Source organism: Geospiza fortis, unplaced genomic scaffold (genome assembly GCF_000277835.1).
Source record: "Geospiza fortis unplaced genomic scaffold, GeoFor_1.0 scaffold194, whole genome shotgun sequence".
In the NCBI taxonomy this organism is placed as follows: domain Eukaryota; kingdom Metazoa; phylum Chordata; class Aves; order Passeriformes; family Thraupidae; genus Geospiza; species Geospiza fortis.
The window spans coordinates 1,763,914-1,778,011 of NW_005054322.1; the positions used below are offsets into that span (position 1 = coordinate 1,763,914).

At 36.6% G+C, this 14,098-nt stretch overlaps 1 protein-coding gene across 3 annotated transcripts in view; it reads left to right on the forward strand.

The window, feature by feature from the left end:
- DGKH (diacylglycerol kinase eta) overlaps nucleotides 1-14,098 on the forward strand; it is a 66,988-nt gene that overhangs the window by 36,250 nt on the left and 16,640 nt on the right. For all 3 annotated transcript variants that reach the window (XM_005420743.2, XM_005420744.2, XM_014306920.2), the window contains 9 exons: nucleotides 328-413; nucleotides 1,825-1,924; nucleotides 3,126-3,399; nucleotides 3,855-3,983; nucleotides 7,392-7,526; nucleotides 9,304-9,421; nucleotides 9,845-9,955; nucleotides 10,113-10,209; nucleotides 12,467-12,574. In XM_005420743.2, the coding sequence (XP_005420800.1) occupies nucleotides 328-413; nucleotides 1,825-1,924; nucleotides 3,126-3,399; nucleotides 3,855-3,983; nucleotides 7,392-7,526; nucleotides 9,304-9,421; nucleotides 9,845-9,955; nucleotides 10,113-10,209; nucleotides 12,467-12,574 (1,158 nt within the window). The remainder of the gene's footprint in view (nucleotides 1-327; nucleotides 414-1,824; nucleotides 1,925-3,125; nucleotides 3,400-3,854; nucleotides 3,984-7,391; nucleotides 7,527-9,303; nucleotides 9,422-9,844; nucleotides 9,956-10,112; nucleotides 10,210-12,466; nucleotides 12,575-14,098) is intronic.

Sequence of the window (14,098 nt, forward strand, 5' to 3'; positions counted from 1 at the left end):
TAGATCATAATAATGTAGGTTGTTACAAATCTGAGAAGGTAGATTCTTTTCTGCCTCATAGACTGATTTTAGCCTAGAAATAACTTACTCTTTTCTCTACAAGAGGAAAAGAACCGTGGATCAAGTTCTCAGATGCAGTCTAACTTTGAATATTAAACATCTGATACATAAAATACAGTATGCATGTAAAATCTTCATTGCCAGACACTTGGCCTTGTATTAAATCTGAAATGGAAATACTGCTATTTTGAGGTGTTTAAACTCACTACTTGGTGTTATACTGCTGGGATGTGTGGAAATTGAAGTCTCTTTTCTCTCTATTTTCAGATATCTGCTTATGAGGATTCAGTTGCTGCTCATCTTGCAAAAATTCTCAATTCTGATCAGCATTCAGTTGTCATATCATCTGCCAAGTGAGTCAATCAGTTTTATGTACGATGTGGAGGATAAATTTCTTGTGTAACATCATCACCATAATAGCATTCTGTCTAAGCCTGATTTTCTTATGGATGGCCAACTGGCTTGGCTTAATATATCTTGATTTATATATTTTAGAGTGGATGTTCTTTTCTGTGAAATTTTTAGATGGTACGGTTGTAATGGATGGCTTAATAGTAAATTTTAAAAATAATCACACAATATCTATATAAAATGATGTTAAATCATTCCAAATCAGTGCATGGCTTAAAAACAAAATTTGCTGTTACTAATGCATAGATGTGATCTACTCCACACTGCATTTCTTTTGGCTATTTTTTGTAAAGCATATGTTTAGAGGACAAACAATTTCACCAGTGTGAAGCAGAGCTTTAGCTTAGGTAGCTTTGTTGTAGCCGTCTATATCAGTTCAATCAATACTGATCTAGGACATTAATGGGATTTTTTCCCCAAACTGAAACATTTTGAAATGAGAGAAATTTGGCAAATCATGGACATCATCTGAAATCAGAACTGTTCTGTGTATACCTTCTCTATGAAAAAAATCTTATGCTTTGCAGTATGCAAAAGACCAGTCATAGAATTTTTAAAAATGCATCTGAATATCATCACATCTTTTTTTACCTCATAAAAGCAAGTTAACAAAATTTCATTTTTAAACTATACATAGCACACATAGACAATTAAACTGCAGAATATTATTAACTCCAGATTCTAAATTGGTTCTGTACCTTGTTAAATTTGTTTAACTTGTCAGAAAAATGTCAACCAAATGAACAGTACTAAACAATTACCCCACTTTGCTAGTAAGTTTGCTGTCTCTGCAGTGTAGGTAACAAGAACCAAGTCATTTTCTGATTTACACAGTGAAAATTCATTGCAGCCCCTGTAGTTTGCACAGATATGCTTCAAAAGCACAAGCTGTGCAATGGGATATGTATGGCCATATGTTTTCATCTGAGATGTGCTTCCTTAAAGTCAGTAGATTTTCTCCATGATTTTTAAGCTCCAACTTTGCATGTGAATTTGCATGACTGTGTTTGAAGTTACCAAAGGGAATGCAAGTTTGCAAAGTCCTCTCCTAGGGAAGGTGTACAAGCAAGGGAGTGGATAAAATCAGTCATGGTTTTTTTCAGATAAGAGGCTGAGATATAAAGTATGCCAAGGCTTAAGTGAAAGAGATTTTGTTTTAAAGCTTATCAGTTCAGTTTTGGAAGCTTGGTAAAGAGTGTCATCTGCTTGCAAGTATGATCATGGAGTTCAGTTTCCAATAAGAATGATTCATAGCAGTGTACATATAAATAAATTGCCATAAGAATTTAATATTCAAAATATATCTGTTTAATTTCATTTGATTTCTTCCCTCTCCTTTTTTTTTACCTGAAGAATATTATGTGAAACTGTAAAGGACTTTGTTGCCAAAATAGGGAAGACTTATGAAAAACCAATGGAAAATGCAGAGGAAGCTGATGCCATGGCCATCAAAGTAAGATTGTGACTACATTCAGGTTTAAAGTCATTGGGTTCTTAAAGTTTATAGCTCATGGATGTTTAATTTTCACATTGCTCTAGAATGCCCAGCTTGGCTTTCATTTCAACCAGTGAGTTCAAAATACTTCTCTTCCTATTGCATAGAGTTAATTATTTCCAAACTGTTTTTAAAGTCTTAGATCTCGTTAAACTGTTTACACTTTCTTTCTTCATAAAGTTCATGGTAGCATACATAGAGATAAAAGGATTTCTTTTTGCATTAGTTATACTTCTAGGGATTAAGTTAGCTACAGGAAAACAATGGGGTAATGAAGAGTATACTACGAGAATGAAGGGGAGACAGACCACAATGTTAAAAATAGTGGTTTAAGCTGCAAAATACAGAGATCATGTTGCAAAAACATTGGGAAAGAAAACAACAGAAGGATTTGGTACGAGACACAAAATTTACATGAGCTGAAAAGAAAAAAAGAAAACAAAATCCTTGGCAATCCCAGAGTCAGAAAATGTACTTGCTAAGTGGCAATTTGTGGTTCACATTTCCATCCGGTGCACGCTTTAGAAAATTAGTTTTTGATTTTAACTATTCCAAGGCCAGAGAGTGTTTTCTTTCTCTTAGGTGTAGAAAATCCTTTCTTTTCCTGTGTACCTAGAGAGAACAATTACTTAGTGTTGTGGAGAGGCATTTGACAGTGTCTGATCTGGCTTGAGCCACTTGTTCTGTGACAACTTGCTTAAATACACAGCTGTATGGCAGAGAAACCCCCATGTGTCTCAGTCTAACAGCTGATTGATACCTCTCAAAACTGGGGTACTGAAAAACCATGTATGGGCAAACATCTGGTGGTTTTCTGTGCTGGAAGTTATTGGGAGAGGGGTAGGATGCAATCTGTGCAGTTATGGGGCAGGCTGAATTTAGCATGGAGTATTATTTGAATCTAAGTGTAGGGGGTTTGCATTATAATTGATCTAATCTGGTTGAGTGTCACAGGGTCTGCAAAAAGCCCATGCAAACCTATTCATAATCTGATATTCCAAAACATTGAACCTCATTTTGGATTTTACATAAGGAATTACATAGACACCAAAGGCACCTGCAGTTTCGTATATAATCTGGTACCATATTTCCTGAAAATATTCACATATTCACTGTTGAATTTTTTTAATGTGTGTGTGTGTTTTCCCCTTTGTCTTAGTGCTCAGAGTTAAATGAAAAGCTGGACCTATTGCTCCAGGCTCTTCACACAGAAGCCCAGGCTGCTCCCATTCTCCCAGGCATTGCTCCCCCCATCGTGGAAGAAGAACCAGAGGAGTTCTCAAGTGAAGAATCCTTGTCTGAAAGTAAAGAGCAGTTAGCAGAGTGTGTCTCAAAGTCTTCCCAGAAGCTCTTCAAACCAAGGCAACAGTTAATGCTCCGAGCAAACAGCTTGAAGAAGGCCGTGAGGCAGATCATTGAACAAGCAGAAAAAGGTGCACATCAGCAACATTTTGATCCAGACTGGTAGAATAGGAGAGGATAATGATGTTTGTTTGCTTGTTTGTATGTCTAACTGGAATAAGTTTTCATTATAAAATTTGATTTCTATATTCTTAGACAGATAAAATTATGTACTTATTACAAGCTGCAAGGAAAAGAAACGCAGCTTGTTTGAATGATAATGACTCCACAGATGTGGCTACTTATGTATGTATGTGTGTGCACATATAAAAGTGCATTTCTTTTAACTATTAGCCTCCACAAAAGGAAAATTTCTGACAGCAAGTCTTTATCAGCTGGTAAAGAATTGACAGACTCTTTCACTGAATTGATGATGGAACTCTTTTGTTGATATTTTAAAAGTAAAAGCTACCAAAAAAGTGCTTATTTTGATATATCCAGCTTTTCTTTAGAATCCTTGAGACTTTGTCTTTTCTGTTAATAACAGTTGTGGATGAGCAGAATGCTCATAGTGAAGAACAAGTGAACCAGTCTCCAGTAGAATACAGCAAAGAATTGGATGAATCTAAAGAAGAAGAAAAAGAGGAAGATACAAAGGAACTTGAGTCGCCATCAAGTGAGTAAATTAGGAGTAAAATAGAAATATTCCATCTCCTTATAGTTGTATTTGGAGCATGATTGGTTCCATAATTAAAAATACTAGCATGCTGTTTGACTGGAAACTGCTCACAAATTCTAATAGATTTGAATAAATAAAAGTTAAGTGAAAAATGTGGGAAATAATAGATGAACAGTCTTTTGGAATGTATTTACAAAGCTGAGGAGGCACTTGCTGGGGAGAGAAGTGCCTGAATTTAATCCCTGTTTAATCAGTGTTTACACTCACCTTTCTCCATGAACCTGAGCAAAGACTAGAGCTCAGGTGATGGTGGCAATACCCTGTCTCGGTTGTAGACTGAGATTCTCAAGCTACATAGAAATTTTAGGAAAGCTGCATCTTAGCAGTGGAAATTTCAGTCTTTTCCATATTATCAAAATGGACAGTGATGTCCTGCTGGTGAAGCCACAAGATGATCTGTGAATCATAGAGAAACAGTGGTAGCTGGTAGGCATCAAATCCCATTCTCTAGATACTTGGTGAGCAACTTCTGGGGGTAAAATAAAAAAAGTATTTTGGGATTTGCATCTCCTTTTTTCACTCTAACCCACACTAAAATCCTCAAAAATTGTCCTCACAAGGCTCTGCTCTGAAGCTTGTGCTTGTGTCTGTAGCTCCTGCTTTGGAAATGAGGCATGGAGCTGTTGGGGCTTCTGTTGACCCAGGATCTTACGTTTTCTCCAGAAACACATCAGACTTTCTCCAGTGATTGTCTCTTCACTGGTTCCTTTATATTCTCCTAGTTATGGGAATCAATGACTGTTGGTTGTCCCTTTTCAACAGTAGCTCGTAGAGGATGCTGGCCCTACAAATGACCCAATCCTACTGTCATAACTGTATAATAACGATATTCAGGTCTAGAATTTTATTGAATTTCTTGTTTCTTGATGGTATAACTTCTGCATCTAATGGGGAGCTGTATTATTCCTCTGTGTGTGGAATAGAGTGCATATTAATGCTGTCACTGGACGATAGATGTTTAGGGACAAAGCATGGAACATGAATTCAATTATCTGCACTGAAACATCAGTTTTACTCATTAGGGCTCTGTTGTTTTTATCAGAGCATTCACAGCAAAAGTTTATCTTTATTGCAGTTATTCCCATGAGTCCCGTCTGTCAAATAAAGAGCAGCTGCTCTGCTGATTTTCTTGTTTAATACAACTGCCTTGTTTGCAAGTGTAGAGAGAACAGACTGTGTGAACAGTGTTGTGAATTTTTCAGTAGTATTATAAAAAATGAATGTTAATTTTGTTTTGAGTATTATATTTTACCCTCCAAGGATCTTCCTGGTCATTTGATGAAGATAATGTTTTTCCATATGTTAATACCTTCATCTAAATATTTAATGACTCTTGTTAGATATCACTTGCCGTTTTTTATTTCTTTTTTATTTTTTGACATTATTACAGTGTTTTGTCATGCATTGATACAAATCAATGTGTTTTATTGCTACCATGCAATGTTGTAGCATTTTGTGATAACTGCTATGGCTGTTATGCAGGTGTTAAAGTCAGAAGGAGATGACTTCCACTTGGTCAATCCTTTCATATAAAACAATCCAGAAAAATTTTCCGACTTTTCCTTGTCCTATGTATAATAATTTCTGTTTGACTTCAGCAAGTCATTCAGAAATGTGTGTCATCTTACTTATGGATACAAGAAAGTGAAGAATTTGCCATTCCACTTACAGTTTTATGTTAGATTATCATCACTTAAAAAAATCCCCATGAATGGGCAAATCCTGGCCTGAAGTGATGTGAACACAATGTCTAAACCCTTGTTCTAGTTAATCTTTTTGTCTCTAGATTTTCCAACTCAACATTTTCTTTCCATGAGTGTCTTCATACAGTACACCCATTACTCTCAGGCGAAGTTATGATTGACATGACCTGATTTGTCTCACTCCTGCCACTGAAAAGGATGCATTGTATGCTTCCCACCACATTCCTGGTGCTGTTTCCCGCTGTTGTCTTGGTGCTAGTCCTACTAATTCTAATTTTTGCTGGATTAGTTTTCATATTTTGAGAGGAAAAATCACATTATCTTGAGATGATTTCATTTTTTTGTTCTGAGCTTCTTCAGATGGTAAAGTTTGGTGTTGTCCTAAGCTGAAGTAGTTTTAACATGTGAGCTAATTTGGAGCAGAGATAGCCAAGAAGTGTCTGTCTGTGACCATCTGTTGTGCGAGAGTTTTCTACATGCACATGGAAATGCTATAACAAAGCATTTGGTAATACCCAAACTTTTTTTCTTGGGGCACTGGTTTCTGGGTATGTCTGACAGGGCTGAATTGCACAAAGATTAGCTTTCCCAGGCTGAAGCAGGCACTGGCATATTCTCTGAGGCTGCATGAAACCAGTTCTGCCAGGAAAGTAAATTACAGCAGCCGAGGTCAGCCCTCTGCAAAGCCAATCCTTCTTCCTTGCCTCCAGAGGCAGCCAGAGAATAACTGGCCTCACTGAGCTTCCAGTTGCTCTTTGTGAACATCATCTCTTTCCCCTTGATTTTCTTCCCTTTCCTTTTCCTGAGCCTTTGTCAATAACAGCTACTAAACATTGATATCTGTCAAGGTTTCACTGATCCAACTTTCGAAGAATTTTAATAAATAAGTTTATTATTTGGGAAATTGCTGGTTTGTTTGTTTTCTGAGTTTTTCTGTGGAAAAAGATGATGGAAAACTGATGCCTCCCACAATCTCTCTAAATGCAGAAGGCAAAGATGGACATGGCTTTTTCTCTTCCCTTGCAGTTTTCAGTTTGGCTGTCAATAAAGATGTTTTCTCTGATTTTTTCAGCATCTTATGCAGGCATGGGCCCATTTTAGCTGCTTGAAGAAAATATTGTAGGTGTTGATAAGATAAATATTCTAACCTACAGGCCATGGAACTACTTACATTAAAATTGTTATAAATGACAATATATTGTATAATATCTGTATATTTATAAATAAACATAGATGAAATTTAAGTTTAAATTTGATTATTTCAGTAGTATGTTTATCAGAAGCTTACTGCAGTATTAAATACTGTTGCATTTTAAGGTGGATATAATACATTTTATGAACATATTTCCATTTAATACATATAATACTTTTGCTGGTAGCTTGAATTATAAGTTGGGAACTCGTCATGTGGAGTGTCATGCACACTTGCTCATTCTAATTTGTGTTTGTCCCTTGATATATTTCTGAGTTTTCTTACTGTATTTAGAAGAAAAACTGTGGTGTGAGGGGGAAGGACTTTTGTCATGGAGTGGTAACAGAATAAATTAATGCTTCTGATATATTTTCGGGGCTGTAAAAATTATGTATTGATAATGTCATAATAGGTCTAATTAGTGTTCTTACTTCTGTTTTTTCTGCACAGCTAAAACTGCACCAAGATCTCCTGATAGACGTACAAGCCGAGGTATCCATTCTCAGACAGGTTCTTTCTCTGCCCCAGCTTTGGCAGCAAGCAAGGAAAACCTCCCAGTACTTAACACGAGGATTATCTGTCCAGGTAAGCTTGCTGTCAAACGACTTTTACTTCATGCATGAATTTGTTTGATCCGACATACATATCTTTGTGTGGTACTATATAGGAGAAAATGCATAATAATGTAGAATATTTCTGATCCTTTGGCACAACACTAGAAGTAGCAGAAGTGTTGCATTTGATTCTGGAGGGTGAAAAGTAAAATTCCGGATCATAGAACTGCCAAGTGGTTTGGTTTGGAAGAGACTTCTAAAGATGACCTAGTACAGCGCTCTGTCGTGGACATTGACATCTTTCACTAGATCAGGTTTCTCAGAAAAGCATCCAGCCTGACCTTGGTCACTTCAGTGGTGGGGCTTTTACAGCTTCTTTGGGCAGCCTCTTCCCATGTCTCACTACCCTCATCCCAAAAATTTTCCTCCTTTTGTCCAATCTAAACCTACCCTATTTGAATTTAAAACCACTGCCCTTTCTCCTGTCACTGCAGGCCCTGGTGAAAAGTCTCTCAATCTTTCTTATAAACCTGCTCTATATTTTGAAAGGGCACAATAAATTCTCCCTGGAGCCTTCTCCTCTGCAGGCTGAACAACCCTGGCTCTCTCAGCCTATCTTCACAGGAAAGGTGCTCCAGCCCTCTGATCATCTTTAGGGCCCTCTGTGGACTCGTTCCAGCAGGTCCATGTCCTTCTTATGTTGGGGAGCCCAGAGCTGGATGCAGCACTGCAGGTGGGGTCTCACCAGAGCAGAGCAGCGGGGCAGAATCCCCTCCCTTGCCCTGCTGGCCATGTTGCTTTGGATGCAGCCTGGGACATGTTTGAGTTCCTGGGCCACAAGCTCACATTGCCAGGTCACATCCAATTTTTCATCCACAGGTACCCCCAAATCCTTCTATCATTTATCCTAATCAATGGGTTGGGATGAAGAGAATGAGGGACAAAGCTATGTAAAGTTCAACCCTCTGAGTAAGAACTGTCTATGGATATCTCACTGGAAGTGGATAACTGAAACCACACAAAGCTGCTCTGTAAAACTGTTGGGAAAAAAATCTGTTCTTACCTAAATTCAATTAATAGATGAAAAACTACCTGTTCTGCTCCAAATGGAATTAATACTAGAGAGGACTAGTAAAACTCTGTTTTAATTAACTTTATTAGTATAGCTAAAACACAGTGGAACCAAGCTTACGCTTTTTCTTTAGGCAAATTTAAGTGAAAGCTGTTAGTATTTTGCATTGTTTACATGCATTACAGAGTATTTTGTAGAGTGAAATTGATATTAGTCAAAGCAGGTATGTTGAGGCCATGATCTTTCACAAATTAAGTTAAATGATGGCTCTGCCAGTTGTAAAAATTGTGAGAATATTCCTTATGTATGCTTCCAAAGAAAAGGACAAAAGAAAAATCATGGACAGTTAGGAGATGAAGATTAAACTGAATGAAAAGCTCTAGAGGTCTTTTTGGATGTTAGGTCAGCCATCTGGTTACTATAACAGCCAGTGAGTGTTGGCCTGAAACCCTAAATTTTCTTTGTTTTTTTCTTTCTCCATGGTGGTACCTGAGAGAGCCACCCCAATGCAGCATAGCTGCCTTTCTGCTTAAGAGAGCCAGAGACCTGAGAAGATAACCAGTTTTGGTAAAAATTAAGATAGAATCACAATCTTTCCCTGTACAGATTTAATGAATTTTGTTTCTCAGTATGTGGCTTATATTATATGTTTGTCTATTTATCAAATACAAGTTTTTTTATTATTTTCTTTCTGTTTTGTTTTGTTGTTTTTTTTTTTTTTTTCTTTTTTAATTAGGTTTAAGGGCTGGTCTAGCTGCTTCCATTGCAGGAAGTTCAATTATTAGCAAAATGTTGCTAGCAAACATCGATCCATTTGGTGCTACGCCGTTTATTGACCCGGATCCAGATTCCTTGTAAGAAATATTTTTTTTCTAAATGTACTATTTTGCTTTCCCTAAGGGCATCCTTCTCACATTTTTGTAGTCTCTTATTTTTTTCATTATGAAGTTCTTGTTTGGCAGTAGACCTCAATGTCTGAAAACAAGCTGGATTGTACTAGGTTAGTTATGAGCATTGCGAATTTTTTTGCAGCAGCTGAAAATAAGGGGAGACATTTGCTCACTTATCCCTTGCTCAGCTGGAGGAGGAGGACAGTAATCTTTCAGAGCTGGGTTTTTCAGCCCAAACCAGTTTACTTAGGAAGATTCAGAGGAAAGATCTCTTGAAGTATCTTAGTTCATATTCTGTTCTGTGACCAGTCACAGTTCTGGTTAAAGATGTTTGCATGTCCAAGTTCTGTACAAATGTACACCTGATTTTCTCTTTTCCTCTAACAGGGAGGGATATTCAGAAAAATGTGTCATGAACAACTACTTTGGAATTGGGTTAGATGCAAAAATTTCACTAGAATTTAATAATAAGCGAGAAGAGCACCCTGAAAAATGCAGGTAATATAATTACTCTGTCAATAACAGAGCCAAGATGTTTCCATTCTTTTCTTTTCCTTACCTCTTTATATAAATTTCTTTTTTTTTTTTTTTTGCAAATACAAGACACAATAATGTGTGTATGTCAATATGTGAATGTTGTTTTGCCTGCTTTCAGAAGTCGGACGAAAAACATGATGTGGTATGGAGTTCTTGGCACAAAAGAGCTATTGCAGAGAACTTACAAGAACTTAGAACAAAAAGTTCAACTTGAGGTAAATTTGATTTATGGAGAGAGTTGCTGGCACAATGTGTAGTGAAGAATTAGTGCTTATTTTTGAAACCTGTTATCATTCTTACATCAACCCAAGTTGACCTCAAAGGCACTGTGTAAAGATGTGCTATGTAAAAGTTAGTCCTCCAAGTCATGTTTTTGAGTAAAATGTCAGTATTTTAAGATCAAAAAATAGCCAGTGTCATTTAAGATCAAAAAATACCCAGTTTCTTGTAATTACTGGGTTGAAAAAAGAGAATAAATTGTGTAGGTAGGATATATTTCTTAATGTTCACTGTATAAAAAGACAGACCAGTTTTTAATGGCAACCACAGAAATGACCATAAAATTAAGAGAAGAAAAGAGATAAGGAGTTTTAATCCTTCAGGTTCAATTGAAAGTATATGAAAGCTACACATATAGCAAGAGCACGTAAATAGTAAAAAATTCCTGACAAAAGGGTGGAGATTCTGAATATGCATTGCAAGAAGCCCAGCTACAGCAGTAGAGACTTTCTCTAATATTCACACAAAAAAGCAAGATATTATCAAAGCAAAAACAAATTCCATGTCTAAACAGTTCTTATTTGGCTTTTAAGTTCTAACATTAAGTTCCACATGGTACTGGGAACATAAAGGAGATTCCCAAATGCAGAAAAAGACTACAGGATGGTTACTGTTCTTTTCACCCAAAGAATATCTAAGGTGGACTTTGACAGAAATTATATAACATATATAATTTCTCTTTGTATTTCGTACTAACTGTTTCATGTGGAAGTTTATGATATTTATATGAGGTTAACTTTTTAAGTTGAAAGAATAATTTTAGGTTACTGGAGCTCTTTCTCACTCTGAGATTTAGGAGGATTTTGTCTGGTAGCAGCAGATTGCTGTTAGCTAAGGATTGAGTAATTATCAAGGAATTATGCAGTAGTTAGCAAATATAATGCCAGGAGAGAACGTTATATATACTGGAGATAGAATTCTAATTCAAGGATCTTTTGAATTGGATTCAAATAAGATTCAATAATACTGTTGACCTTTCCATATTTTTCCCCTAATATTCCTGTAAGTAAGTCAGCAAGTAAAAATTGCACATTTACTGTTGTCTTGCATATTATTGGATATATTATGCCTGCATATTCAGGCACTAGAAGCAGACTTCTACTGTAATACAAATGGCTGTGCAGCATCTATTAATATCACACCATATTTTGGATACTGACACATCTTGATTAAAATGTTACATTCTGTCTTGCTGCTAAGATTAAATCACAAAAAGAGAGCACTAAGCACATTCTGGAAATAATTTGCATCTCTTTCTCCTCCTGATAAAGATGCTACAGATTTGGTCCTTATTTCTTTAGATTTTCTTTTTCATTTGTATAATTTTAAGATCCTTCTGTGGACTGGTAACATGCAGTCATCTAGCAATCTTCATTAAAGGCAGCTTGACTGGCAACTTCATGGTCCATGAAGTGACACCTGGGTATAACTTGCTTCAATTCCATGCCTGTGGCACTGCTGCAGGACTGCACTTTTGACTCCCAGTGGAATGGTTTGAGATCATTGGGCTTCCCCCTGCAGGCAGCTGTACTGCTTTAAGTCAACAGCGATTTCACTGGTGTCTGTAAACTTACTCTTGGCCAAAAGTTATTTTTGCAGGAAGTCAACAATACATGTAAACACTGACAGATAACCACATGTTTGTGGCTATGCCAGAAATATTCTTGGATATTCTTGACACCCACCCCCCAGCCCCTGGTTTAAATGGATTTGACTAAATAACGAGTTGCAATTGCAATTTTGGGAATGCTGGTATAGGATGGAAGACTAGTTCCTAAATGTATAAATGAATCTTTTTGTAATGTCCTTGGCAATCTTACTGTGTGCACTCAGGGAGATTGATTTTCTTACTGCAAAAAGATTTTTAATCCTTGATGGACAGACCATGGTCAAAGTGCATCAGAAATTTCATAACAAGGGATGTGAAAATGTTTCTTTCAAGACTCATGGAGCACCACTGCTGTAGATACTACAGCATGTAGATCTACATATTTTTCACCTCTGCTGAGATTGGAAAGAAGAGGTTTGTTTTAGAGGTGCTTCATTGCATGGAGCGAGTAGTCTTGTACCAGACCTCTTAAAGACTCTGGCATACTCTGCCAGCTCTGTTGAAACTTCATGTGCTAAAAATTACTCTTTGCTGATTACTTTTATCATATTATTTATGTACTGAAGGAGCTTTTTCCCTTGCAGTGTGATGGACAGTACATCCCCCTTCCAAGCCTGCAGGGCATAGCTGTGCTAAACATTCCCAGCTATGCCGGTGGGACTAATTTCTGGGGTGGAACCAAAGAAGACGATGTAAGTAGCATTAAAGAGACTTAACCTTCTGGGCAAAACCAGCAATAAATATAATGAACTGCTCTTCTCACTTGATTTTAAAAGTAGTGGCATATCCTCTTATTTCAGGAGGATGTTTCAGTTCTTGTATTGTCTTGCGGGTTTTTTAAGTTGAAAATATGTTCCATAATTTTTTACTGTCCATTTTCTTCTGTCACGTCCATTCCAGCAAAATGTTCATAATAAAACATAATGATTTTGTTTTTTAAATGGCTCTATGAGTCTTTTTAGAAATTAATTTTATAAACAGAGGCACAAGTAATTTTTCTCTATATTGTTTTACAGATGCCTGTAAATAAGGTTTCTCAAAGCATAGATTCTTCTCTTTGATATAGTCTAACAACAAGCAAGGTAGACAGGATAGTCAGTCAAAGTTTATACCTCAATTTTCCTTCTGTTCTTCAGACAGCTTTGCTGTGAGGGATGGTGATTCAGAAAGTGAAGACTGATGCATTTAGTGTCTGATAATTTAGTCGGGGTAGTAAACTGGTTTTTGAATATTATTTTAAATGAACCTTTAAAATACTTTAAGGTACCTTTTTCCCCTTCTTTCTTTCAACTCCTAAGAAACATTTAATCACATGGATCCCTACATGCCTTACAACCTGGAACAGTGTTACTGCCCCTACCCACTTCACTCACAGCTCACCAACTGTAATTACTAGCAGATTATCCTAATCTGCATGTCCTGATTTAATGTGTGATGTCTGAATCACCTAAAATTGTAGTTGCAAGCTGGCTTGTGATTTTGATGTAGACAGTCCAGGACTCTTTTGCCAAAACGTTTTATGTTTCTTGTGAGTTTTTATCCTTTCATTTTTTAATGCATACATACAAACATATCTACATATAACATATGTAATTGAATATATTATCTATTGTATGTAATTGCATGTTTATATTATATAATACATATGGAATTGCATATGTATATATAGGTTTTATATATGTGTATATGTATACACATATGTAAAAGTGAAAAAAGAAATTTAGACATGTTTTAGTTCCTTTTCTTATTTTTGGTATATGTCAGAGGATGGAAATTCTGTTTATATTTGGCAATGGATATCTAAAACTTTTGTATATAGTCCATGTTCATAGTCAGAACTTGAAAGCTGCTCTAACATCTGCTCAGCCCCTGTTCAGGAGGGTTTTTTTCTCCCTGGAATGCTTCAGTGAGAGAGAAGATTTGCTTCAGCTTTCATACTGGTATACAGCAAATGTGTGTGTCCTGGACCAGTTTTACAGATATTATTAGTCTTCTAGTGAGCAGATGTGCCAGCAGAGTGACATGTTTGTTCTGGCCAAAGTTAGGAGCATAATTCACTGCTTTAGTGCAGTCTTGAATGACTCTTCATCAAGAGGTGATGGTGGTGGTCTGAAGTGCTGCTGGTTCTGCTTGTCTGGACAAATGAAAGATGTTACCTTGACAGATCTGATGATTGCTGAAACATTAGCAGTGAGCAAAGCAGGGCATCTGCACCC